The sequence below is a fragment of the Canis aureus genome, chromosome 8, assembly GCF_053574225.1.
Source record: "Canis aureus isolate CA01 chromosome 8, VMU_Caureus_v.1.0, whole genome shotgun sequence".
NCBI lineage: Eukaryota > Metazoa > Chordata > Mammalia > Carnivora > Canidae > Canis > Canis aureus.
Window position 1 is genome coordinate 77,266,789 of NC_135618.1, and position 27,962 is coordinate 77,294,750.

At 49.9% G+C, this 27,962-nt stretch overlaps 1 protein-coding gene and 1 pseudogene across 11 annotated transcripts; both read left to right on the forward strand.

Moving 5' to 3' along the window:
* Positions 1 to 225: 225 nt before the first annotated feature.
* On the forward strand, positions 226 to 19,190 carry ASL (argininosuccinate lyase). Of its 11 annotated transcripts, none has more exons than XM_077908362.1 (18): positions 228 to 354; positions 580 to 634; positions 3,747 to 3,941; positions 4,567 to 4,650; positions 4,909 to 4,965; positions 5,124 to 5,221; positions 7,053 to 7,130; positions 7,214 to 7,291; positions 7,746 to 7,798; positions 8,149 to 8,211; positions 8,372 to 8,486; positions 8,660 to 8,744; positions 8,857 to 8,916; positions 9,137 to 9,220; positions 10,273 to 10,353; positions 10,494 to 10,600; positions 10,695 to 10,806; positions 18,847 to 19,190. In XM_077908362.1, exons 2-18 carry the CDS (start codon positions 623 to 625, stop codon positions 18,910 to 18,912), a joined length of 1,428 nt encoding a protein of 475 aa, XP_077764488.1. In that variant the 5' UTR covers positions 228 to 354; positions 580 to 622; the 3' UTR covers positions 18,913 to 19,190. The 11 variants fall into 11 exon arrangements, with proteins under 11 accessions (XP_077764492.1, XP_077764488.1, XP_077764485.1 ...); XM_077908359.1 differs by lacking the exon at positions 18,847 to 19,190 and adding exons at positions 13,163 to 13,200; positions 13,326 to 13,513 and having other exon boundaries at positions 7,076 to 7,291; XM_077908361.1 differs by lacking the exon at positions 18,847 to 19,190 and adding exons at positions 13,178 to 13,200; positions 13,326 to 13,513 and having other exon boundaries at positions 7,076 to 7,291.
* A 6,741-nt stretch (positions 19,191 to 25,931) lies between these two features.
* LOC144318214 (NADH dehydrogenase [ubiquinone] iron-sulfur protein 4, mitochondrial pseudogene) lies at positions 25,932 to 26,588 on the forward strand (annotated as a pseudogene).
* The last annotated feature ends 1,374 nt before the right edge of the window (positions 26,589 to 27,962 follow it).

Sequence of the window (27,962 nt, forward strand, 5' to 3'; positions counted from 1 at the left end):
TGTTGCTGGATACCCAGGGGCGTGGATTCGTGTTTGTAGAGCGCTCCTGGTTCTCACGCTCGGCCACCCAGGAGGGGAGGTCGGGCTTCAGACCTGAGCCGGTGGAGGGCCTGCCAGGCCTGGCCGGGCGCCCTGGGGCCTCCAGCGCCGCGGTCGGCGGTCGCCAGCCCCCGCCCCGGGGCCGCGCGACCCAAAGCCGCCCCCGAGAGGCCCCGCCCACCGCCCTGCCCCAGCCCCTGCCATTGGTGCGCCCGCGGCCGGGAGGCGGGCGTCGGGCCGGGCGCCGCTGACGCGCTCTGGGCCACAAAAGGCCCGCGGGGTGGCCGCCCCCAGACGCTCGGCGCGGCCCGGAGGGTGAGTGCCCGACGGGCGGCCCGGGGGTGGGCGCGGGAGACCGGGGCGGGAGACGGGGGATGGGGGTGGGGGCGGGGGCGGGGGCCGGGGTGGGGCGGGAGACGGGGGCCGGGGCGCGCGGGACGCAGACTGCGCAGACCCGAGCGCAGGCCCGGAGCCGCAGCCGCAGCGCCCAGGGACCCCGTCCGCGGCCCAGAAGCTCGTCAGTCCCGGCTTGTCTTCCAGACCCGGACCACCGAGGCTCCTGGACGACGAGGAACCGCCCAGCATGGCATCGGAGGTGAGCGGGACCTCGAGTCCCAGCCGGGGGGCAGGGGCGCCCTGGGAGCCAGCCGGGCTGGGAGCTGCACGCGGGATCCCCTGGGCCAGGCCCGCCGCCTGCCACCCTCCTGGTGACTGTCGCTAGCTCCAGGCGATGGGTACCCCCGGTGCAATTGCCCGAGCCTGGGGGACACCTGTGCCTGTGGTCACTTCCCGGTGGCCGCCGCATCACCGGCTGCTCTCCTCCTCCCCTCCCCGGGGCGGGTGTGGCACTCATCAACCCACACGGGGAGTGCGGGTGGCCCTGACCTGACTTGACTTGCCCTGATAGTGCTGCTCCCAGCGATGGGGCAGAAAGGGAGCTGCCCACCCCCTCAGCTCCCTCACCTCTTCATTCCTTCTTTCCTGGTGCCCTTCCTGTTAGTCTCCCCCACTGCACCCCTTCTGCTGTAGCAGCTGTCCCTGTGTAGCAGAGTCCACATGACTCTGGCTTGCGGAAATAACCAGGAGGCAGGGGACCATGCCTGTGGCCCCGTGGCCCCAGTGCCTGGTGGCTTCCCTGCTCACCAGCCTCACTTCCCTTGAGCCAGGGTTCTCTTCCTGACCACTGAGTAGCAGGAGTCTTAGGCACAGGTTCCTTTTCTTGGGCCTCGGTTGAATAATCTGGCAAGTGGGGAAAATAAGAGATCTCTGTCCCCTTCTGTAAGGTACTGGATCATGAGGTCATTGCTTTGAACCCTGTTTGCTTGATGCCAGTGAAGAGAACCTGTGGCCTGGGAAGCAGGAGATCTGGGTTCCAGTCCTTTTTGGTCCTCATTAGCTAGCAAGGCACTTCCTCTCTCTGGATCTCAGTTTGTTCATCTGAATAAACTGAATAAGATTGCCTGCCCTGCTAGTTTTGGGATCATGAGGTTGGTGGGCTTGAACTTTGGAGGCAAACAAAGTTGGTTTCTGAAGCAGTCACCAGACCTCCCGAGGTGACAATGCCCAACTCACAGGAGGGTGTAATAGCATACATAGAATGCCTAGCCCAGGGCCAAGCCGTTGTGCTCTGTAGTAGGTGCTCAAAAACAGGTCTAACAGTAACAACGTTATTCCCCTTGTGCATTCTAAATTGGCTATTGCCCATTCATCCCCATCCAAACCAGTGCTCCTGCCCCCTTGCCCCAAAGGAATCATTCTGGCCCAGGTGTGCCCAGGAGTGCCCTGTGGCCCCAGATTGGGCCTCCCCTTCTACTCAGAGCCCAGATGGTGACATCTCATTCTGATATCCTTCTGGGTTTTTTTTTTTTTTTTTTAAGATTTTATTTATTTATTTATTTGAGAGAAAGAGAGAGATTGGGAGCTTACATGTGGGGGGTGGGGGGTGGGTCAGGGGGCAAGGAAGGGGAGAGAAGATCTCAAGCAGACTCCCTATGCCCCAACGTAAAGTAGGCTGCCTTTATGAGATCAGAGCATCTGGTGACTTCTGCTGGCCCCAGGCCGTCCTGTGGGTTGGCGCTAATTGGTTTGGCTAAGGCCCCAACTTGTTAAGTAGTTGTTATTACTAACAACCCAGGCAGGGAGTCCGGGGACCTGCTGGAGGAGGCAGTGCCAGGTTCCTGGCTGAGGGGCGGGCTGGCTCCCTATCCTGACTGGCTGGCCCTGGTCCTCAGGAAAGGGACCCACGTGTTGCTTTGCAGGAGAGCTAGGCTTGGCACACATGTAAAGGGCCAATGGACCTAGCTCAGAAGGTTAAGGGGGGGTGGAGGCTGCTTCTCCAGAGCAGAGTCATCAGGCAGCCAAGGGAGCTGAGCAGCGGGAGGTCAGTTCACAGCCTGGGGCCTGAGCACAGTGGAAGCCTCCCCCCTCCCCCCGTGCTGTACACAGCCCTGGCGCCTCCCTTGCTAAGAGAACTTAGCGAGTACCAGCACGGTACTATGCATGCACTTAGAAATTGTGCATAACTGAATGCTCACAACAGCTGTATCGGGTAGGTGGGTAGGTGCTACTACCGTCCTTACTTTATAGAGAGGTAGCCCTGAAGCTTATAGACGTTATATGACATGATTGCAGTCAGGTGGCGAGGAGAGGTCTGGGACATTGCAGGGTGACGGACAAACACATATGTCCCCAGGAGTTTATAAAACTCCCCCTCCACAGAAAAGTTGGCAGCAAAGTAAAGTGCACACCTTCACCCAGGGAACACTCTCCTGATCCTTGGCATTCTGGGAGGGAGGACAGCTCCCGTGGGTTCTGTGCCCCTCCCCCAGCTTTCGCCCGCCCTGGCCTATGTACTCTTTCCAAACAGAGGTGTCTCTGTCCCACCCCCTGCCCTTGGCTCCCAGGGGCAGAGGGTCAGCTAGTGACCTTCTAGAAGGCCGCTGATAACAAATGTGGCAGAGGCACTCTCTTTTGGGGAGGCAGGGGTTGGGATCTCAGACCCCACCCTAAGCTGTGGGAGAGAAATGCCAGTCACTTGAGCCTGCTGGGTTCTCTCCATTGCTTCCTTGCCTTTCCTGGTGCAAAAGTTCAGTGCAACAGTGCGTGCAGAGTGACCCTGTTGGGGCATGGGGTTTGGAGTGTGGCTTCCGCGTCAGACAGCTGGGCTGTCACCCTGGCTCTCCCAGCCCCAGCTAGGGCTCTGGGCCTGGGTTTTCCCTCTCTGCAGTGGGGTGGAACTGATATGTCTGTGGGTACATGCAAGCAATTAAAATCATGCCTGGCACAGAGTACAAATGCAATACACGGTAGCCAGGATTATTATCATCATGGTTGGAATATCAGCTGGATTCAAAGTCTGGATTCCAGAGTGGCTTCTCCCCTCAGTCAGTGGCAGGAAAGGTCCCAGTAATCCTGCCGAAGTCTCAGAGGAGCCTTGTACCCCGCTGTCATGTCCTTAGAGAAGAGTCATGTGGTGGGAGAGAATTCTACCTTCTGTGTCCAGCCACATTCCTACACAGACTCCCCAAGTGACTTCGGGCCAGTTCCTGATCCTCTCTGAGCCTCAGTTTCCCTATCTGTGCAGTGGGAATAATCCTGCCTGCTGGTTCCCACCACCATCAGACTTAATAACTGTCCTGTAGGCCCTGTGTGAGGGCGCTGTTCTCGAGGGTGGGAAGGACATTAATTGCTGCTGCTCTCCTGGCCAGAGTGGGAAGCTGTGGGGAGGCCGGTTTGTGGGCGCAGTGGACCCCGTCATGGAGAAGTTCAACTCATCCATCGCCTATGACCGGGCCCTGTGGGAGGTGGACGTGCAGGGCAGCAAGGCCTACAGCCGCGGCCTGCAGAAGGCGGGGCTCCTCACCAGGGAGGAGATGGACCAGATACTCCATGCACTGGACAAGGTACTCTCTGCACCCGAAGCCACCGGAGCCCCTGCCCGGTCCCAGGCTCCTACCGAGTCCTGAGTGCAGGTTGCAGGACATCCAAACATGTCATTTTACCTTGTGATTATATGTCTATCGAGGTGTTCTTTCTTTATTTAATTTTTTAAAGGATGTATTTATTTATCTCAGAGAGAAAGCAGGGAGGGGAAGGGCAGAGGGTGAGGAAGATAGAGAATCTCCAGCAGACTCTCCACAGAGCGAAGCTCAATCCCTCGGAGCTCAGTCCCTCGACCCCAAAATCATGGCCTGAGCCGAAATCACAAGTCAGCTGCTTAACCTACTAAGCCACCCAGGTGCCCCTATCAAGGTGCCCTTTAAACCCTGTGCCTTGCTTTGTCTCTCTTCATCTTTAGTGCCTCTGTGGCCCATGGCTCATGGACAAAGGGGAGCTGGGCCTGAAATGCTCCCTTGGGGTGGGGGCTACACCCCCCTGGGGAGCACTCACCCTCCCTGGGGTGCTCCCCAGGACTCCGCTCCTTTACAGAGACACTCAGTGATCAGAATGGGGTGGGACCAGGCTTGGGGCCCTGTGGCTGTGGCTGGCTGACCCCCTATCTCCTGGAGTTGTTGCCATCTGCTACAGGTGGCTGAGGAGTGGGCTCAGGGCACCTTCAAAGTAAACCCCAGTGATGAAGATATTCACACGGCCAACGAGCGGCGCCTGAAGGTATGGCCCCCTCCTGTCTGCCTGTCCTCCCCTCTCTACCTTGACCTTGGCCCCTCAGAGCCTCAGCGCCATCACTCTGTTCCCTTCATCACTGGTAGAGTACAGGCCAGACCTCAGAAAGGTGGCCTCGGCAGAGATGGCAGGGTCCAGGAGGAGGGAGGGAAGGAAGGGGACAGGGCTGGGGGGAACCAGGGCCTGGGTGACCCCATTGGGCTACGAGCAGGTGGACCCTGACCCCACACCTCCCTCCACCCCCAGGAGCTCATCGGCGAAACAGCAGGGAAGCTGCACACGGGCCGGAGTCGGAATGACCAGGTTATGCCAGCTGCTACGCCCCCTACCGCCCCCACCCTGCCCTGTGTATTCTCAACCTTGGGCAGCCCAGGGGGCAAGCGTAGGGCTTGGCCACGGTCCTGGCTCCCTGGCGAAGCAACACCTCTGTCTCCCTGAGTGCCACGCCCTCCTCCCCGCAGGTGGTCACAGACCTCAGGCTCTGGATGCGACAGGACTGCTCTAGACTTTCCGCCCTCCTCTGGGAGCTCATCAGAACCATGGTGGACCGGGCAGAGGCGTGAGTCTCCCGTGGACACTCAGGTGGCAGAGAGGGTGGGAGGGCAGCCGGGGTCTCCTCTCCCCTAGGACGGGTGGCCTGAATGCTAGATCTAGGTGGCAGGGGGAAGAGGGCTGAGGACCCAGGCCCTGGGGCTCAGAGGCGTCCTGGAACTCCTGGACCAAGTGGGGCAAAGCAGCGGGGAATGCGGGCATTTCCTGCCGTGTTTCCTACTTGCACGCCAGCTGAGCTCAGTAGGCAGGGTGAGCTCACTCTCTGAGGCTTCGTAAAGAGGAGGCTAAGGTGCCAGGCAGATGCCCTGCAGCCTGAGGACAGGGCTGGCTGTGGCCGGGGTCACTTTTCAGCCACCCTGTGTCCTGTGTCCTCCTGTTCCGCCTCCCACCCCCACCCAGCGAGGCTGGCATAGGACAGCCAAAGCTGCCTCCCCACTGGCCTCATCCAGAGTTTTAGCTTCTGTGACCTCGCGTCTTTGGGGTTGGCTTTGCTCCTTGCACACCTGGCCACTTTGCTGCTGAGAAGTCCGTGTCTGGTGACACAGATAGGTTGACCCTTCCTCTTCCTGAGCTTCCTGTGATGTCTTTTTCATGGACCTTACCCTCCTGGGGGAAAACCAGGGCCTAAGAACCATCTGCCGGGGGGTGCTAGGAGAAGTAGGGACTACAAGGTTTCTGCTTTGGGGGGATGAAAATGTTGAAAATCAATGTGGTGATGGATACACACTAAAGTGTACAATTTAAATGGGTGAACTGTGGGTGAATTATATTTTAGTAAAGCTGTTTATCATAAAAAGCAAGCCAAAACCACCACCCACAGCACCCCTGCCTACTTGGAAGTGCCCCCTGCACTTCCAGAGTCCCTGGGAGCTTCTTAGATGCTCACAAGTGTGATCCCCTGCTGGGTGGGACTCCGTGTCTCTCTTTTGCTCACACCACTGCTCAGAGCAGAGGACTTCATCACATTTGGTCCTATAGCCCAAATCCTACTCCGGGGAAACTCCTTGGCACCAGCCCTATCCCTGGATTACACCGGCCCCATCCCTGATCACACCGGCCCTGTCCTGGATCACACTGGCCCTGTCCCTGGATCAGACCAGCCCTCTTCCTGGATCACACCGGCCCTGTCCCTGGATCAGACCAGCTCTCTTCCTGGATCACGCCAGCCCTGTCCCTGGATCACACTGGCCCAGTCCCTGATCACCCCGGCCCTGACCCTGGAACACACCAGCCCTGTCCCTGGCTCACACTAGCACTCTTCCCGGATCACACCGCCTTGACCCTGGATCACACTGGCCCTCTTCCTGGATCATACTGGCCCTGACCCTGGATCACAGTGGCCCAGTCTCTGGAACACACCGGCCCAGTCCCTGGATCACACCAGTCCAGTCCCTGGATCACACCGGCCCTATTACCGGATCACACCAGCCCAGTCCCTGGATCACATCAGCACTCTTCCTGGATCATACTGGCCCTGGCCCTGGATCACACCGGCCCTGTCCCTGGATCACACCAGCCGAGTCCCTGGATCACACCAGCCCTATTACAGGATCACACCAGCCCAGTCCCTGGATCACACCACCACTCTTCCCAGATCACACCAGCCCTCTTCCTGTATCACACCGGCCCTGTCCCTGGATCACACCGGCCCACTTCTGGTCTTTTCCTTATGATATGTTTGTCCCTAGAAGCTCACTTGGTTTGTGCTGCACACAGACCCTTGGAAGGTTGGCCCTGCTTTTTCCTGTTGGGACCCAGGCCCACAGCATTCTGGGTGACACAGACCTACCTGGACTTCCTGAGCCCCTCAGGCCCCTGCCCCTCTTCTTCCCCCACAGGGAACATGACGTCCTCTTTCCAGGGTATACACACCTGCAAAGGGCTCAGCCCATTCGCTGGAGCCACTGGATTCTGAGGTGAGAGGCTGGGCCATAGTGCAGGGGTACCCTGACTCTGTTCATGCCTCAGGAGGCCCTGACCTCTTGCCCCTGGCTCTCAGCCATGCTGTGGCACTGACCAGAGACTCTGAGAGACTGCTAGAGGTACAGAAGCGGATCAATGTCCTACCCCTGGGGAGGTGAGTGAGCACAGTGCCTCTCTGCTCTGAGGGCCTAGTTGGGGGTGGGGGTTGCTGCTGTATGGTGAGCATGGTCCTTGGGGATCAACAGAAGAAGAGGAGGTAGGAAGGACCTGAGGAGGACAAAGGACAGATAGTAGCCTCTGTGTCTGGGGTGCTTCCTATGTGGAAGGGAGGGAAGCCTGCATGGACCCTCGGCTCTCCTAAAATGGGGATAGCCAAGCTAGCAGGTATGTCAGAGAAGGGCCAGAGCTTTCCAGAGAGACTCCAGAGAACCAGCCAGTTGCCCACAGCTTGCCATTTCTGCTCCATGGTGACAAATGTTCCGTCAGCACAGCCGACTGGGCAGCAGCCCTAACAGTCTGGGCTTGGCTTTGGGTGTGCGTGTATGTGTGTGTGTGCCAGGGCCTGTCGGCCAGGAGCCCTAATCACCTGGAATCCCCCGTTCCTGCAGTGGGGCCATTGCGGGCAACCCTTTGGGTGTGGACCGGGAGCTACTCCAAGCAGGTGAGGAGCCCTGCCCCTCGTCCCCACAGAGATTCCCTTTAGCACCTGCCAGGTGCCATAGACTCACCCTCAGAGGGAGCAGGGGTGTGGTTGAAACCCTTGTTTGTTGCTTATGGACACTGAGGCTAGAGAGACAAGAGAAGGTTTGTGGCAGGGGTGCATGGCACTGGGGAGACTTAGGGCTCCCATTTCCTTCTGGGACCTGTACTAGAGACCCTCTGGCCCCCTCCCTACGCTCCTCCATAAGGGGGTCTCCAGGAGAAGGTGGCAAGGCTACCTGTTCTGGGGGAGAGGAAGCCCCTCCTTCTCCTCCAGCCCAGCCCTGCTGCCTTCCCCATTTACCTCTCCAGAACTGAACTTTGGGGCCATCACTCTCAACAGCATGGATGCCACCAGTGAGCGAGACTTTGTGGGTGAGTCCTAGGAACCAGCACGCTTGTCCCCTGCACTGTGCTCTAATTTGTCCTCCTGCCCTGGCTTGCTCAGCCTCCTCCCACCTGGGGCTTCTCCAGACTAAGCGAGGACCAAGAGAAGCCTGGTGACCAGAAGGCCCACTCTTTGTTGTCCCACCAGCTGAGTTCCTGTTCTGGGCTTCGCTGTGCATGACCCACCTCAGCAGGATGGCCGAGGATCTTATCCTCTATGGCACCAAGGAATTCAGCTTTGTGCAGCTCTCAGATGCCTACAGGTAAGGCTGGGCCCTGCCCTACCCTAGCTCTGTGCCCACCAGCAAGGCTTCCTTCCTCCCCACACCACCCCTGGGCTGACCTGGACTGCCTGCTGCTAGACTCCATCTGCTCCCAGTCAGCAGACCAGCCAAGGGGCAGGGGAGCTCTTTCAGCCCAGCATCTCTGTCCCCAGCACCGGAAGCAGCTTGATGCCCCAGAAGAAAAACCCAGACAGCCTGGAGCTGATACGGAGCAAGGCAGGGCGAGTGTTTGGACGGGTGAGCAGGGCACGGAGTGGGGGCAAGGCCTCTGGGCTGACCTGGAGGGTCCTAAGGGAACTTCGAAAATGGGCTCTGAGGCCCAGCCTCCTTGTTCTCGCTCTTTCTTCAGTGTGCTGGGCTCCTGATGACGCTCAAGGGACTTCCAAGCACTTACAATAAGGACTTGCAGGTGTGAGGCTGGGGCTGCAGGGGCCCCCTGCACATATCCTGCATTCCATTTCTCGGGGCCCTGGCGCATCCAGGCAGGGGCCCCGCAAAATGGCCCCTTCTCGTCCTATCACCCAGCCCTCGGCTTATACGAAAGGCTGGGTGTCCCCAGTGGAGGGCAGCGGGATGCCTTGGTGGGGGCAAGACTGCTGGGGTCTCACCCCCTGCCACATACCCTCCAGGAGGACAAGGAGGCTGTATTTGAAGTGTCAGACACCATGAGCGCCGTCCTCCAAGTGGCCACTGGTGTCATCTCTACACTGCAGGCAAGCCCCCTCCCTGCTCCCCTAGGCCCCTATACCCTCGGAGGGGTGTGCCAGGAGGTGATCATGGGAGGAGGAGGGTGGGTGCATCCAGAAGATCTGGGGCAGGGGAGGTGGGTATGTGTTTGCTCCTGCCCCTGGGACAAACAGTGTTAGCTATAGTAGAATGGACATGGGTGAGCCTGTAGGGGTCCCATCAGCTGGCCTGACCAGATTTCTTTCTTAATTATTTATTACGGGAAATTTCAGTTCACAGAGTTGAAAGAATGCATAACTAATACCCATCTTCCCACAGTAATCAGCTCATGGCCTTTCTTGCTGTGGCGGTCTTTACCTACCACCTGCCACCACCGCCACTCCCAGCTCATTATTTTATTATTTTTTTTAAAGACTTATTTTTTTCAATAAGTCTTTTTTTTTAAATTTATTTATTTATGATAGTCACAGAGAGAGAGAGAGAGAGAGAGGCAGAGACACAGGCACAGGGAGAAGCAGGCTCCATGCACTGGGAGCCCGACGTGGGATTCGATCCCGGGTCTCCAGGATCGCGCCCTGGGCCAAAGGCAGGCGCCAAACCACTGCACCACCCAGGGGTCCCCCAGCTCATTATTTTAAAGCAAATTGCCATCTTGTCATTTCATTCCTAAACAGTTCAGGATGTGTCTCTAAAGCAGTGTTTCTCGAACTGTGGTCTTGGGACCAGCATCATCATCAGTACCTAAGAACTGGACAGGAATACAATCCTAGGCCCCACTGCAGACCTGGATTCAAGACTTGGGGTGGGGCCCAGCAATTTGAAATAAATCCTCCCAGGCGTTCTGATGCGCGCCAAACCTAAAGACTCTGAAAAAAAGTGCTGGCAACCCCAGGAGCGCAGCTAAACATCATCAATAATGAAGACAAAATGGCTCAAGCTGAGAGAGCAGATAGGCTGGGGCAGGGTGCATCTGCCCAAGGCCAGGGACATCCTGGCTAAGGGCCGGGGTGGGGTTGGCCAGCAGCCTTGCCACTCAGGGTCCCTGGCACTCAGCACTCCCCTCACCGGCATCCCCCAGATTCACCGTGAGAACATGGCACGGGCTCTTAGTCCTGACATGCTGGCCACCGACCTCGCCTACTACCTGGTCCGCAAAGGGGTAAGACTGGGGTGGCTGGGCTGGAGGGGGAGGTGATGGGCATGTGCCCCAAGCCGAGGGTGGGGGCTCTGAGGGTGGGCACGGGCCCAACAGGGATCCGAGGGAGCCCAGTCCGTGCAGCGCTCACTCGGCTGCCCCAGATGCCGTTCCGCCAGGCCCATGAGGCCTCAGGGAGAGCTGTGTTCCTGGCCGAGACCAAGGGGGTGGCCCTCAACCAGCTGTCGCTAAAGGAGCTACAGACCATCAGGTGCGGCTCCTCCCCTCCCTCTGCTGCCTCCGGGGAGGTGAGCCTGCCCCCGTGGCCCCCTGGGCCCTGGCCCACCTCCCCCTCTCTTCTCCAGCCCCCTGTTCTCTGGCGACGTGAGCCGCGTGTGGGATTATGGCCACAGTGTGGAGCAGTACACCACCCTGGGGGGCACAGCGCGCTCCAGCGTCGACTGGCAGATCGGCCAGGTGCGAGCACTGCTGCGGGCCCAGCGGGCCTAGAGCCCTCCCCACCCCGCTTCTCAATAAAGCTGGCTCAAGAGGAGGCTGCTGCGTTTTTCCTGCCTGGCCTGGCTCCCTCAGCAGTGGGCTTTCAGGAACCATCAAGAAGTGGAGAACATGGACAAGGATGGCAGGAGGAGATGGGGAAGGAGGAGAGGGGATTGGGGCCTCTGCCCTGCTCAGGCCCCACACCCTCCCCTGCAGGGCAGTTGGGTAACCTCCTGCCTGGAGTGTCCTGGGAGGACTGGCCTCCTGGGAGCCTTGATGGCACCTGATGGGCTTGGTTAACTGAGCCTGGGTCATTATTCTTTCTCCCCGTGTCCTCTAGGCTCCCCTGCTCATTCTCCCCTTGCTTAACCCACCCTTCCCCGAACAATCAGGCACCATCACAGCGTGTCCTGTGACGGGGGGACTGGTGTACTTGGTGGTAGAGCCAGTCATCCAGCTAGCATGTGATGCTGGGCACTCGGTGGGCTTCGTACACACGTGTTTAGGGACAGGATAACACTTAGAGGCATGTCAATGTATTTTTTAAAAAGATTTTATTTTTTAAAAGATTTTATTTATTTATTCATGAGAGACACAGAGAGAGAGAGAGAGAGAGAGGCAGAGACACAGGCAGGGGGAAGAGCAGGCTCCATGCAGGGAGCCCGACATGGGACTTGATCCCGGGACTCCAGGATGACACCCTGGGCCGAAGGCGGCGCTAAACCGCTGGGCCACCCAGGCTGCCCAAGATTTTATTTATTTTAGAGAAAATGCATGAGCAGTGGTGGGGGTTGTCGGGGGGCACTAGGAGCAGAGGGAGAGAGATAAGCAGACTGTGCTGAGCACAGAGGCAGATGCAGGGCTCCGTCCCATGATCCTGAGATCATGACCAGAGCCGAAATTAAGAGTCAGATACTTAACCCACCAAGCCACCCAGGTGCCCCAAGGCATTTCAATTTAAAAAGAAAGAAAAAAAAAAAAAAAAAAGAAAGAAAGAAAACTTAAGGGAAAAGGGAATCACTGGTTCTGAGCAATTTTTCCTTGTAGAATTCAGCCAGTTAAAGTTGGCTTGGTTCTCTGAATCCATCAAATTTCATCAGGATTTTATCAATTTTTCTCAGCTAAAATCACCAATAAAAATGATGAAGAAAGTAAGGCAGGTGGCTGAAGCCCTATGCCATATAATCTGAGACCTTTTCCAGCTTACCTTTAATTGGCATTTGGGGGTTATATTTGCTCAACCATTCAGTAATGGTGTCATTCATTCTACATTTTTCCAAAAATAGGTCATTTTTCAAACGTCTTGCTGAAATCCAGATAGCCTTTGTTAGAGTATTCCCTCACGCAGTCTTTTTAGGCCTGGATAAAGGATGTTATCAAAAGATCTGATCAAAAATCACTTTATCAAAAAGGAACATGAGGTTAGTTTTATAGGATTTGTATTTAGGTAAAACTGTATTGGGTTCCTATGTCAATTCTTTCCTTTTTTTTTTTTTTTCCAGAGATTTCATTTGTTTATTTTAGAGAGATGAGAGAATGTACAAGTGTGGGGAGGGACAGAGGGAGAGACAATCCCAAGCAGATTGCACTGAGTGTGGAGCCTAACACATGGCTTGATCCCACTACCCTGAGATCATGACCTAAGCAGAAACCATGAGTCAGATGCTTAACCAAATTAGCCACCCAAGTGCTCCATCAGTTTTTTTCCTAAGTGCTCATTATCTACTCATTTTACTCATTCCTTACTTTATTTTTTAAAATAATAGCTTTATTGAGATATAATTCACATGCCACAAGACACACCTTTTCTAAAAAAAAATTATCTATTTTAGAGAGAAAGAGAACTTATGTGCACACATAGGGGGCAGGCAGAGAGAGAATTTTCAAGCAGATTCCATGCTGAGCACAGAGCTCTATGTGGGGCTCCATCTCACAACCCATGAGCTCATGACCTCAGCTGAAACCAAGAATTGGATGTTTGAGCCACCTAGGAGCCCCAAGACACACCCTTTTAAGGGTTCAATTTATTTATTTTTATTTTTATTTTATTGGAGTTCAATTTGCCAACATATAGCATAACACCCAGTGCTCATCCCGCCAAGTGCCCCCCTCAGTGCCCATCACCCAGTCCCCCCAGACCCCCGCCCACTTCCCCTTCCACTACCCCTTGTTCATTTCCCAGAGTTAGGTGTCTCTCATGTTTTGTCACCCTCACTGATATTTTCACTCATTTTTTTTCTCCTTTCCCTTTATTCCCTTTCTCTAATTTTTATATTCCCCAAATGAATGAGACCATATAATGCTTGTCCTTTTCCAATTGACTTATTTCACTCAGCATAATACCCTCCAGGTCCCTCCACGTTGAAGCAAATGGTGAGTATTTGTTGTTTCTAATGGCTGAGTAATATTCCATTGTATACATAAACCACATCTTCTTTATCCATTCATCTTTCGATGGACAAGGGTTCAGTTTAGTGGCTTCTGGTGTGTGTTCACAGAACTGTGTGATCATCACTACAATCAATTTTAGAACATTTCATCACCCCAAACGAGAAGCCGACAAGAAACTTAAGTGCTTCAAAGGAAGTGAATAGACATTCATAAAATGGGAGAAAATATCTGTAAATCATGTACCTGATAAAGGTCTGGTATCCAGAATACAAAACGAACTATTATAACTCAATAATGAATTGGATATTATTTTAAATTTTATTTAATTGAATTGAAAATGGACAAAGTATCTGAATAGATATTTCTCCAAGGAAAATATGAAAATGGCCAATAAGCACACAAAATGATGTTCAACACTATTAATCATTGGGGAAATGCAAATCAAAATCAAAATGAGATATCATTTCATACCTACTAGGATGTGAGTTTAATTTTTTAATTTTTTTATATAGTGTAAGGAAAAGGTCCAACTTCATTCTTTCCCATATGGAAATCTATTTGTCTCAGTACCATTTGTTGAAAAGACTCTTCATACCAAATTAAATTGTCTTGGCACCCTAGGCAAAAAACAGTTGACCAATGTAGGGGGATGAATTGTATGATATGTGAATTACACCACAAAAAAGCTGATATCCCTCTAAAATAATCAACTAGTATTTTATTTTTCATTTTTAAGTTTTTATTTAAATTCGCATTAGTTAATTTATAGTGCAATATTGGTTTCAGGAGTAGAATTCACTGATTCATCACTTACATACAACACCCAGTGCTCAATTAACTATTATTTTAAACAAATAAGTATTTTCTACTTGGGCCAGATGTTGCACTGAATGCTTTAAGTTCACCTAGATTTTGTGGGATTCATCTTCTTCCCTTTCTTGAAGACTTTCTAGCTCTTCCAGCCTCACCAGTAGGCTCACCAGAATCCTGCTTACCATCAGCCACCACATTACATGCAGAAATTCTACAGACTTTTCCTAATTTCTTGTTCTTAGTAACCGCAATCTCTTACCAACTCCTATGGCCACCTGAATGGGCAAGACTGGGCCTATAACCTTAGGCAAACATTCAGTTTTTCACTTATTCTTTCTCAGCTTTCCCTTACCTCCCCCTGGCAGCTAAACCAAAGCCTCATGTCTTCTTCAACCTCCCAACCTGATCTGAACATCTCCCCCAAACCCCTTGAAACCACTAATACACTTTCTGTCTATGGGTTTATTATCTATTTGGTATTTCATATACATAGAATTGTATACTATGTGGCCTTTTGTGCCTTGCTTCTTTCACTTAGCATAATGTTTTCAAAGTTCATCCACATTGTAGCATGTATCAGAGTTTCATTCCTTTTTATGGCTGAATAATAATTATATGGATATGCCATATTTTGTTTAACCATTAATGGTAGACATTTGGGTTGTTTCCATTTTTTGGCTATTATGAATAGTGCCACTAAGAACATTCATGTATGAGTTTAACAAAAATCTCTTAACTAAATTCCCATCAGTCTTACTTGACCTTTCTGACATTCTAGACAGTGCTAGACATTCCTTCAAAGAAATCCTTTAAAAAAAAAAATGTTACTGTTTTAAAAGTAATAGTAACATATTTTAAAAACAATTTTAGGGACACCTGGGTGGCTCAGCAGTTGAGCAATGCCTTCGGCTTGGGTTGCAATCCCAGGATCTGGGATCAAGTCCCACATCAGGCTCCCTGTGGGGAGTCTGCTTCTCTCTCTCCCTAAGTCTCTGCCTCTCTCTGTGTGTCTCTAGTGAATAAATAAAATCTTTTTTTTTTAAATTTTATTTTATTTTATTTATGACAGTCACACAGAGAGAGAGAGAGAGGCAGAGACACAGGCAGAGGGAGAAGCAGGCTCCATACACCGGGAGCCCGATGTGGGATTCGATCCCGGGTCTCCAGATCGTGCCCTGGGCCAAAGGCAGGCGCCAAACCGCTGCGCCACCCAGGGATCCCTGAATAAATAAAATCTTAAAAAAAAAACATTTATTTATATGAGAAAGAGAGAACACTAGAGGGGATGAACAGGGGGAGGGGCTGAGTGAGGGGGAGAAGCAAATTCCCTTCTGAGCAGGGAGCCCAGTATTATAGGGCTTGATCCCAGGACCCTGAGATCATGACCTGAGCTGAAGTCAAACCTTAACCGACTGAGCCACCCAGGTGCCCCAGTAATGGTAACATATTAAAAGGATTATACACCATGACCAAGTGAGATTTCCCCCTAGAATGCAAGGATGGTTCAACATTCTAAAATCAATCAATATTATATAACACATTAACTGAATGAAGGGAAGAAACCCCATATAATCATTCAGTAGATGCAGAAAAAGCAATCGACGAAATTCAACACCCATTCATGATAAAAACTCACAACAAACTAGAAATAGAAGGAAACTAAAAAAAAAAAAAAAAAAAAAAAAAAAAAAAAAGAAATAGAAGGAAACTAACTCAGTATAAGCCATATATGAAAAATCTACAGCAAACATTGTACTCAAGGGTGAAAGATGGAAAGCTTTTCCTCTCAGATTGGGAACATGGTAAGGATGCCCACTTCTTCAACATAGTCCTGGAAGTCCTAATCAGAGCCATCAGGCAGGAAAAAGAAAGAGCACCCAATTTGGAAAAGAAGAAATAAAATTATTTCTGTAGACAGACAATATGACTTTATATGCAAAAAAGTCCTAAAGATTTCATCAAAAAACTGTTAGAACTAATAAATGCAACAAAATAGCAAGATACAAGGCAACACATAAATATCAATTGCATTTCTACACACTAACACTGAGCAATTCAAAAAAGAAATTAGGAAAATTTATTTACAATACCATCAAAAAGAATAAAATATGTGGGGATCCCTGGGTGGCTCAGTGGTTTGGCGCCTGCCTTTGGCCCAGGGTGCGATTCTGGAGTCCCGGGATTGAGTCCCACGTCGGGCTCCTGGCATGGAGCCTGCTTTTCCCTCCTCCTGTCTCTCTCTCTCTCTCTCTATCATAAATAATAAATAAATATTTAAAAAAACAAAAAGAATAAAATATGTATGATTACTTAACCAAAGAGGTGAAAGATTTGTACAATTAAAACTAGAAAACACTGCTGTGTTCATGGATGCTGAGTAATCTACAGGCGTAATGCAATTTTTAAAATCAAAGTCCAAATGATGTTTTTAGAAAAATAGAAAAGCCCATACTAAAATTCACATGGAGTCCCAAGGGACTGCAAATAACCAAGACAATTATGGGAATAAAACAAAGAAAAAAGAGATCTCAAACTTCCTGACTTCAAAATCTACCACAAAGCTACAGTAATCAAAATAGTGTGATACTGGCCTAAAGACAGACATAAGGACTAATAGAGTTCAGAAATAAATTCTCATCTACATGGTCCAATAATTTTCAACAAGGGTGTCAAAACCATTCAATGGGGCAAGATAGTCTTTAACAAATGGTGCTGAGAAAAGTGAATATCCATGTACAAAAGAATGAAGCTGGACCCTTACAGAACACCATGTAAAAACATGAACTGGGAAGCCCGGGTGGCTCAGTGGTTTAGCGCCACCTTCAGCCCAGGGTGTGATCCTGGAGACCCGGGATCAAGTCCCACGTTGGGCTCCCTGCAGAGAGCCTGCTTCTCCCTCTGCCTGTGTCTCTCTCTCTCATGAATAAATTTTTAAAAATCTTAAAAAAAAACATGAACAAAAATGGATCTATGACCTAAATACAAGACCTAGACTATAAAAAAAAAAAAAGACCTAGACTATAAACCCCATGGAAGAAAACACAAGGAAAAAGCCACAGGGCATTGGGTTTGGCAATGATTTCTTGGATATGATCCAAAGACATAAGCAATAAAGGAAAAAAAAATAGATTAGCTTGATGCAAATTTAAGAATTTTGTGCATGGACAGCCCAGGTGGCTCAGCGGTTTGACACTGCCTTCAGCCCAGGGTGTGATCCTGGAATTTGGGATCAGGTCCCGAATCCAGTTCCCTGTGAGGGGTCTGCTTCTCCCTCTGCCTATGTCTCTGCCTCTCTGTATGTCTTTCATGAATAAATGGATAAATCTTTTTTTTTTTTTTTTTAAAGGATTATAGGGACCCCTGGGTGGCTCAGTGGTTTAGCACCTTCCTTTGACCCAGGGCGTGATCCTGGAGTCCCAGGATCAAGTCCCACTTCGGGCTCCCTGCATGGAGGCTGCTTCTCCCTCTGCCTATGTCTCTGCCTCTCTCTGTGTGTCTCTCATGAATAAATAAATTTTTTTTAAAGAAAGGATTATAAGAGAATACCATAAACAGTTGTATGTCAACAAATTAAATAACCTAGAAGACATGGACAAATTCCTTAAAACATACAAATTATATAAACTGACTCAAGAAGAAATAGGGAATCTGAACATACGTATAGCTAGGGATTGAATCAATAATCAAAAATCTCCCAACAAGTCCTAGACCAAATGGCTGCACGGTATATTCTAACAAACATTTAAAGAATTAACACCAATGCTTCTTAAACTCCTCCAAAAACTTGAAGAGGGCATACTTCCTAAGTCACCATATGAGGCTAGAATTACCTTGATACCAAGGCCAGATAAAGACATCAGAAGAAAAGAAGATTATAGATCAGGGGCACCTGGGTGGCTCAGTGGTTGAGCATCTGCCTTGGGCTCAGGGCATGATCCTGGGGTCCTGGGATCAAGTCCCACATCGGGCTCCTTGCAGGGAGCCTGCTTCTCCCTCTGCCTATGCCTCTGTATCTCTCATGAATAAATAAATAAAATTTTAAAAATAAAAACCAAAAAAACCCACCAGAGTATCTTAATGTGAACAAAAATTTAAAATATTATTTGCTAGATAAAAGGCATTTATGAGGAACCCACAGTTAACATCATATTCATAGACTGAAAGTCTGTCCTTTATTTTTTATTTTATTTTTTTTTTAATTTTTATTTATTTATGATAGGCACACAGTGAGAGAGAGAGGCAGAGACACAGGCAGAGGGAGAAGCAGGCTCCACGCACCGGGAGCCCGACGTGGGATTCGATCCCGGGTCTCCAGGATCGCGCCCTGGGCCAAGGGCAGGCGCCAAACCGCTGCGCCACCCAGGGATCCCAAGTCTGTCCTTTAAGATAAGGAAAAAGACAAGGATTCCTGCTTTTACTGCTGCTATTCAATATAGTACAAAAAGTTCTATACAGCATATATTAGACAAGAGAAAGAAATAAAAGACACCCTAATTGGAAAGATGTAGAACTATGTCTCTTCATGGATGGTGGGATTCTATATTTAGAAAACTCCAAGGAATCACCAGAAAGCTGCTAGAGTAATACTTACTTCATTATAGAAACCCTAGAAAACTAATACAGTCACATTCTGAACTCGTGAGTAGACATGAATTTGGGGTTCAGGGGAGGCACTATTCAACCCACTATGCTGGGCTTTCAGATTTCTGGTTATTGACCCTCCCTAAAGGTGAAGTCATAAGAAGTGGATCAGTTTGACAAGCTGCCTCCTTAGGGTCAGGATCCAAGCAGAGCTTCCATGTGCTTCCTTAGCAGATGCCTGTCCTGTGGCTGACCTTGAAGAATACCTCTGATTCCCCGAAGTACCCTGGGCTCCCCTAGGCATGTTCCTCTCCCTCTGCTGCTCCCCCTGCTTGTGTTCTCTCTCAAATAAATAAGTAAAATGAAAAAAAAAAAGAAAGAAAAAGTAAAGAAAAGCAGACCAACTTAAAAAAAAGAAAGCAAAGAGCACAGTTTCCTTTCAAGGTCATGAAAATGTTTCAAACTTAATTGCAATGATAGTCACACACTTCTGGGAATATACTAAAATTATTGCATTGTACACTGTAAATGAATGAATTATGTGGTATTTTATCTCAATAAAACTGTTTAAAAAATAATCTTTATGGTGCTCTCTTTGCTGAACCCACTGTGAGAATAAAGACCATTTTCAGTAACCAGACTGTCTACATTCCAGAAAATGCTATCACTCTGAATGGATGGTCACTGTGAAAGGCCCAAAGGAAAGCTGCAGAGGGATGTCATCAGTGTAGAAATCAATTGGAAAGAAAAGCAAGAGGCTTCGGGTTAATAAACGGAGAGGAACTGGTGACAGTTCCTCTGTAGTCAATTATAGCACATGAGCAAGGGTGTTCCATTGGGTTTCCATTAGGATGAGGTCCATGTGTGCTCATTTCCCCATTTTGGTCTTTATTCAGAACAGCAGGTCTCTTGTTAAAAATCTGAAAATTATTGGGTGAAAAAAACCTATCTGTTGGGTTCAAATGAGGTCAGGTATGGCTTGTTCAGCACCAGAAAGTTACTGGCTTTTTTTTTTTTTTAAGTTCTTTCATGTGTTCAGCAAATGTTTATTGAGGGCCTGTGTGGTACCAGGCACTGTGCTGCCCATTTTAAGTGGCTTTAATTTTCACTGGGACCAAGGGACACAGAGGAATGGACAGGCTGGCAAGGGAGGAGAGGCAGAGATGAAGATGGGGGCTGGTTGAGGGTGGATCGGGGACCCCCTCACCCTCAGGGGTCAGGTCCTGCAAAGGCCTAGGATCCAGGCTACTCTTCCCAAATGGACACTCCTTGGCTACTGTCAGGACACTTTCAGGGCACTTTCACCCTGCCGGAAAGAGGGCTTTCTATTTAGCTGGGAGTTGGAAGAGGCAAAAAGGGGAGAGGGCCCCAGACCAAGCCCCTGAGATGACGGGAGCTGAAGGACAACATTCCTGAACCACTTAGGAGAGGCACCGTGAGCTTCCCAAGTCCCAACTTATCTTTTGAATCCTTAACTGGAAGAAGGTAAATGAGACAAACCCTTGTGAGTAAGACATGAATCCCTCAGTGCTTTGTGAATGCTGCCTTCCAAGGCCAATGGGAAAGGGCCCCCAGGCTGGTCTTCAGAGAGCAAGAAGGAGGACCCAGGCAGTAGCACCCCACTCACTCCTCACAAAACCAGAAGAGGGAGGAGGGCCAAAGGCCGGCTGCCCTGGACGACCAGCTGTGCCTTAGACCAGCACGGGGGGGGGGGGGGGGGGGGGGGGGGGGGGGGGGCAGGAACCAGCTCTGCCAGCAGCGTCCATGGAGCCCACAGGCCCAAGGGGGATCCCCTTCAGGAGCAGGGCCTTGGGAAGGGGGATCCTCAAGGAGATACTCAAGGAATCAGCCCAGGGGCTCTGGCAGCATTATGGGAGCAGCACCCCAGCCCCTTGCTCAGCCCCTCCTCTTTCAAGTCCCCACTCCAGGTAGGAGGTGTGAAGAGAAGACAGAAGGACAGAGAAGGTACAGAGAAAGCAAGAGGGCAGATGGAGGGTCTGGAGGTGGTGTGACTTCCACCAAAGAGTGACTTCCGAATGTGCTGTGAAAATCGTACACCCAAATCTGTGCTTAAGGGACACTGAAGCAGAGCTGAGAGATAGGCTGTGTACAGCTTTGGCCCAGTAGGGTCCTACCAGAGAGACTCCTTCAAGGCTGGAGGCTCAGCAAGTGCCATGCTCCAGATGCTGCTTGACAACCAGGTTGGTTTTAAGAACATGCAGAATGTGGAGCATGTCCTGCTGTCGTTGGACAGAGCCATGCGGCTTGTGAAAGACGTCTTCATTTCTGCAGCAGAGAGGGATGTGTACACTGGGGATGTACTCAGAATCTGCATTGTGACTAAGGAGGGCATCAGGGAGGAGACTGTTCCCCTAAGGAAGGATTGATTGGTGTGCTGTTGTCATTAATCACTTCAGAACTGATTAATTTTGTATCTTGGAACTACTGGACTATGTTTCATTAAAAAATAAAAGCTGAATAAAAAAAAATCCTCTTACACTGGATTATAGCAGAGTGTGTAGCCCACATGGCTGTTCTGGGACTGGGGGGACAGCATTTGGGGTAATAATGGCATCCTACTTGAAGTATGGGAGGAAAGTGGATATTGATGTTGGGTGGTAAAAGGGATAGACTTAGCAAACACTTAATATCCTTTGCTGTGAATTTTAACCTCCATAAAAAAAATCGTACCAAATTCACCTTCTCTGATTCAGCAAGCTCTAACAGTTAATCACAAGGCTATCGGAAAATTTTTAGGTGTTATCTGCCTCTCAAAAAGGAATTGATTAGTGGATTGATGAAAAAGATTTGAGGTCGTTCAGGTAGAGAAACAAGAAGATGCCACAAGAGTCCCAAGACCTATCTGAGATACTGTTTAAATACAATAAAATTTATCTATTGAAAAAAAAAAAAAGGAAGTCTCGCCCTTGTGCCCTGAGCAGCTGAGTGTCCTGTGACTCGCTTGTGAAGCTCCAGGCTGTGACCATACAGTCTTTGCAGGGACATTTCCGTGCTGCTCCCCACCACAAGGGGAAGCATACTCCATTAGTACTTTCTAAACATCAGATAGGCCTTTGGAATGTAGGGTAATTTGGGAAAAGGAGTGAAGGTGCCATCAACAATGGTAAATGCAGTTTGGGGTGTGCTGAACGAGTCATTTTACCTCTCTGGGCCTTCATTCCCTCAGGGATCCCCTGAGAGGACCCCTTCGCAGGATTTCTGCTCACGGGGGTTGCTGTCACAGTCGTCCCCAAGCCACAGCAACGCAGTGGGCCCGCCACACACCCCAGGTCGCCTCTGCCCCGCGAGGCTCTGCGGGCTCCCACCTGGGGGGCGGCGCCCACGTGGGGGAAGTCCGGGGACCAGGAGGGGCCCGGAGCGCAAGCGGTCGCGGCTGCTGTCCCAGAGGGAAGGGAGGGGGACGGGTTCCTCCCGAGGGGAAACCAAAGAGCTGGCATCTGAGCTGAGCTTGGAAGGCGACCCGGAGAGCGGGACGGGGGACGCTGCGGCCCCCGAGACCAACGGGGGGCAGAGCGGCCCGGGCAGGGGCAGGTAGTGCCGGCGGATGACATGCGAGAGAGGAAAGGGCGGGAAGGTCTCGTCCAGAGTCCAGTCGGCGCGGCGTCCCCGCGAACCGGGCGCAGGCCCAGGAGGAGACGGGGCCGCGGGGCCCTGGGGCCCTGGCTCGGGGCCCAGCTTGCGGCCAGGGCTTCCCCGTCCCTTCCCTGGTGGCAGGAGGCAGAAGCAGCCCGTGTACGACCCCCGGGGGAGCCCGCGATGCCGGGCAACGGGGAGACGGCCGCCCCCCGCCCCCCGCCCCCCCGGCTCCGTTCCTAGGACGCCCCGGCAGCCTCGCCCGTGAGCGCAGCTCAGGAGCCACCTGACGGACGGGCGTTGGGTGCAGCTGCTGGAAGCGGAGCGTGGAAGCAGTTTAACTGCTGAATGGGGGCAGGGCCCGATGGGGGGGGGGGGCGCCGGCCCCGCGGGCCCCGCTCCGGCTGCTGCGCGCGGCTCTCGCTCACCCACGGCGGCCGGGCGGGGGCTGCGCTCCGCGCCGCGCTCCAGCTCGGAGGCTCGGCCGGGCGGTCCGCGGCGTCGGGGACGGGAGGCTGCGGCCCAGCGAGCTGCGGCCGTGCTCCCCCCAGGCCGGACCTGGCCCAAGTGCATCGCGAGGCCGCGGGTGCCTTGCTGAGGGGGAGAGCGTAGGCTCCTCTCCCGGGGAGGGATGCGGGTGCTCGTGAAGCTTCTTCAGTCTACCGCCAGTGTGCCGAGCGGGAAACGAGCGAGGTCACTTCAGACTGTGACCCGTGTCACGGATAAATCAGGGAGATGTGAGAAGGTGACTGGAGAGGGTGTTGATTTATAGCAGGTTTATCAGAGGAGAACGTTACATGCCCCCTTATTCCTCTCGCTTAAAATTAGTTTCTGCTTTTCTTCTTCCCATGTAGTCAGTTTTGAGCTCTTTTTTCTTTTTCTTTCTTTCTTTTTTTTTTTTTTTTTAGCTCTTTTCAGTTAAACCTTTTTCAGTTAGGTGGTGGTGGAAAGCTGATATTGGGTCTTGAGAATGCAGCAGGAGGAAAGGAATTTCAGGAAGGGCATGTCTCCTCTTTCCAGCAACTGCAGATGCGTGGACACGGCTCCATGTCATAAAACTGGTTCAAAGAATCTTATCCTAATGATGTGTGGACTTGGAAATACTTATGAAAGTTCTGTCCATAGCTGAAACGTGTTGTTTTATGTTACTTAAAGTTGTGCTTAGAAAGGAGCTCCTGATATAATGGCAACATGGGGGAAATCTCAAAAACATTATGCTGAGTGAAAGAAGCTAGACACAAAAATCATCCTGTGTAATTCTGTTAGTGTGAAACTCTAGAGAGGCCAGATCTAACCCATAGTGACACAAAGCAGATCGGTGGTTGCTTGGGGCCAAGCGTGAGGACAGGATTGTCTAGGAAGGGTCAGAGGGACCTGCTTGGAGTAGTGGCAAAGCTCTACCTTTTGATGGTGGTGGTGGGTATTCAGGTGTATACATTTGCCAAGCCTAATCAAACTGTACACTTAGAATGGGTATGCATTTTATTATATGTAAACTATACCTCAAGAATTTGTCTTAAATAATCAATAAAACTGTCCTTGAATTATTTCTGCAAGATTGGGGAAGAGCCTTTTAAGACACTGAACTTAAAGACAATTTTTTTGGATCTTCTAAAAATAATCTTTAACTTCTAAAATATGTTATCTTAATTGGTTGTTGCACTTTATAACTGTTGCCTCGGTATTGATATTGAAATACCAAGGGCACTTGGCTGACTCAGTCAGTAGAGCATGGGACTCTTGATCTTGGGGTTGTAAGTGTTAGCCCCATCTTGAGTGTAGAGATTACTTTAAAAAAAAGATAAAATAGCAATTGAAATATCATGTGATATCTCTGTATTCCTAAAAGATGTAAATACTTATATTCATATATGTATTTGTCAGCCCTGAGGATAAAAACAGACAGTTCCCTTTTGTCTATATATGTATGAATATACAATAAAACCCATAGCTCTGTCGATTCCTGTTACAACATGAGTTTGAAAGTGTTTGAGAGACAGAACTACAGAGTGACTACAAGTATAAATCTGGAACCCTCTGACCCTTCCTGGGGAATCCTGTCCTCATGCTTAGCCCCAAGAAACCACCGATCTGCTTTGTGTCACTATGGGTTAGATCTGGCCTCTCTAGAGTTTCACACTAATAGAATTACACAGGATGATTTTTGTGTCTAGCTTCTTTCACTCAGCATAACGTTTTGAGATTTCCCCATGTTGCCATTATATCAGGATCTCCTTTCTAAGCACAGCTTTCAGTAACATAAAACAGAACACGTTTTAGCTAATGGATAGAACTTTCGTAAGAATGCTTAAGTTCAAATTCCACCTCTGCCTGTTACTAGCTCTGTGGTATTAGAAAAGTTACTTAAATTTGCTGTGCCTCAGTCACTGCATTTATAACATAGGATAACAATAGTGTCTATGCAGAACATGAGAGACTCCTAACTGGGAAACGAACTAGGGGTGGTGGAAAGGGAGGTGGGCCGGGGGTGGGGGTGACTGGGTGACGGGCACTGAGGGGGGCATTTGATGGGATGAGCACTGGGTGTTATTCTAGATGTTGGCAAATTGAACACCAATAAAAACAACAACAAAAACAAAAACAAAAAACCACAATAGTGTCTATGTCACAGGGTCACTGTGAGAAGTAAATAAGTTAATACATATAAAGCACCCAGTACTCGGCACATAGTGTATCAGCCAGGTTAGGCTAATTATGCTGTGGTAACAAACAGCTCCAAAGCCTCAGTTGTTTGAAACAATAAAGGTTAATTTCTCATTCCTGCCACACATCCATCACAGGTTGGAAGGGGGGCACTGATCACCCTAACTCACTCAGGAACTCAGGCTGATGGAAGCCTTATTGTGCCTCATGCTTCCATGATCACCAAGTCAGGAAAAAGGGATGTGTCAGGTCAGGCACTGGCCCTTAAATGTCTGCTATTTATATTCCACTTAGCAAAAATAGTTACATTGTCACACCTAACTTCAGAGGGGCAAGACCATGTGTCTAGAAAGGCAGAGAACCAGAAATATTTGGTGAACAGCCCTAATGACCACTATGATTAGTTATTGTAATTGCATTTTGAAGTTGGTGGAGGAGGACTTACTTAGGAGGTGATGTTTTCGCTGAGGCCAGAATGAGAAAGGAGAAACTGTCGGAGAAATCTACATAAAGTCTGTAAGGCAGGAATGGGCTTGGAGTATTTGAGGACCAGAAAAATGGTTCAATGTTTAGAGAATGAATGAATGAGAGTTAGCAGGGTTGAGTCACACAAGGCCTTGTAGACCATGGTAAGGAGTTTGAATTTTATTCTATAGTGTACTGGGAAGCCAGTAGAGGGTTTTAGCCAGGTGACATGGAATAATCTTTATAAAGATCATTCACTGTGGTTGCTCTTGTGGGATGGGCACATATGGAAAAAGGGAGATGATCAGTCCAGGTGAGAGATGCCGGTTGGTGGTCTGGATGAAGGCAGTAGCAATATGGTTGTAAACAGGCAAGATTCATTTTGGATTGATGTGGAAGGTGAGGGAAAAGAAGGAATCAATCATAACTCCTAAGTTTCTGGCCTCAGAAGCTGAGTCGTTATGTTACCCAAAACTGGGTTCACTTCTTGGTAGGTACAGAGCCAAAAGACACAACCAAGCCAAAGAATAGGAGAAGGAAGGGTTTTACCTGCCACAAGTAGAAAGCATCAGGGATATTTCCTAAAGCAGTGCCTCCTTGAACAAAACCGGGGGTTAGCCTGCAGCAAGATGGCGGCGGCCTCCATGTCAGCGGCGCTGAGGCGAATGCTCTGGGGGGAAAGGGCCGCGGCTGCAGCCGCCCGTTCCGTTTCCAGGGCTCCTGCCAGGTCATTAAGCACTTCCACATGGAGGTTGGCACAGGACCAAGCTCGAGACACGCAACTCATAACAGTTGATGAAAAATTGGACATTACTACTTTAACTGGTGTTCCAGAAGAGCATATCAAAACTAGAAAAGTCAGGATCTTTGTTCCTGCTCGCGATAACATGCAGTCTGGAGTAAATAACACAAAGAAATGGAAGATGGAGTTTGATACCAGGGAGCGATGGGAAAATCCTTTGATGGGTTGGGCATCAACGGCTGACCCTTTGTCCAACATGGTTTTAACCTTCAGTACTAAAGAAGATGCAGCTGCCTTTGCAGAAAAAAATGGGTGGAGCTATGACATTGAAGAGAGGAAGGTTCCAAAACCCAAGTCCAAGTCTTACGGTGCAAATTTTTCTTGGAACAAAAGAACAAGAGTATCCACAAAATAGGTTGGCACTGACTATATCTCTGTGCAGTATGACTGTGAATAAAGTCATCTGTGCAGTATTTATAGTCCAGTTATAATACATCTCTTAATCTTCTAATAAATTTGACTTTTAACCACAAAAACAAACAAACAAACAAACAAAACGGGGAATGTTTAGGCCAAAGGGACATACATATTCATGAAAGGGCTTGTGCCATAGGGTATTCAGCATGGAATTGGGGCAAAAGTCATCTTATGGTGACAGGGTCTAGGTCGAAGTCACAGGGCCAGCAAGGATGAGCATCATCAATTCTCTGGCTCCAGTTGGTCTGGTATCTAAGTGATCAAAGGGGGTTAGATTGTGGAAAGGTAACTCAAGAATGTGCATCAGGTCACTCTTCACCTCTGAATCAAAGCTGGGAGTTTTACCACAGATTTATTGGGCCTGACCTGACAGTAGTTATTTGTTCTTACATGTTTTGTTCCCTTGGAATCATCTACTGGGATCTATTTTGCAATTTCAACATATCCCAGGAAGTTCTGCAAGAAATGTGTTTTGGGCAAGTAGTGCTTGTTGGGTATAGGTCACAAGATGGCTGAGGGCCTACAAGACTTTTCTTAGTCAAGAAGGCTATGTCCTGTCTTTCTTTATCCAGAGACCTCTAACTCCTTCTGCTTACCATTACTGAGATAGAGATTTTTCCCGAAATAGAAACTGAGTAGTAGTGGGGTTTTCCGAATCATGACTTGGTTTTCCCCTGTTAATTTTGAAATGTTTTTTGATATTTAAGGGTTGATTTCAGGTAGTACTTTGATATATGACTTTGGAGCTGTGGAGCGGACAAGGCTGGAGATGAAAACTTAGGCGCTGGATTAGTTATCTACTGATTCATAACAAATTACCCCCAAACCTAGTAGCCTAAAGCAATAAACACTTATTATCTCACAGTTTCCATTGGTCAGGAATTTGGGAGCAGCTTAGCTGGGTTATTCTGGGTCTGGGTCTCTCATAAAGCTGCAGTTAAGGTGTTGTTAGTTCAGGCTGCAGTCACTTGAAAGCTTGAGGGGGCTGGAGGATCCATTTCCAAGATGGCAAAACCACAAAGCTATTGGCAGGAGGCCTGAGTTCCTTACCAGCTATTGGCAAGAGGCATGCATAGCTCCATAGGGGGCTCCAATGTCCTCAGGACTTGCAGCTAGCTTCCCCCAAAGCAAGAGAGCCAAAAGAGAGCAGGAGGCAGAACCCACACTATGACCTAGTCTTATAAGCACTTGTACCATCTCTTCCTGATCTCATAGACCAACCCTGATGTGATATGGGAGGACATTACACAAAGACATGGATCTCAGGGAATTTTATCATAATATAAATGAGATATAAAACCATGAGAATGGATGAGATAATTTGATAGGGGGGGAATATAGATAAAGAGCCCTGGGACACTCCAACATTTTAGGCTCAGGCAGAAGAGAAGGCTCTAGAAGAGGAGGC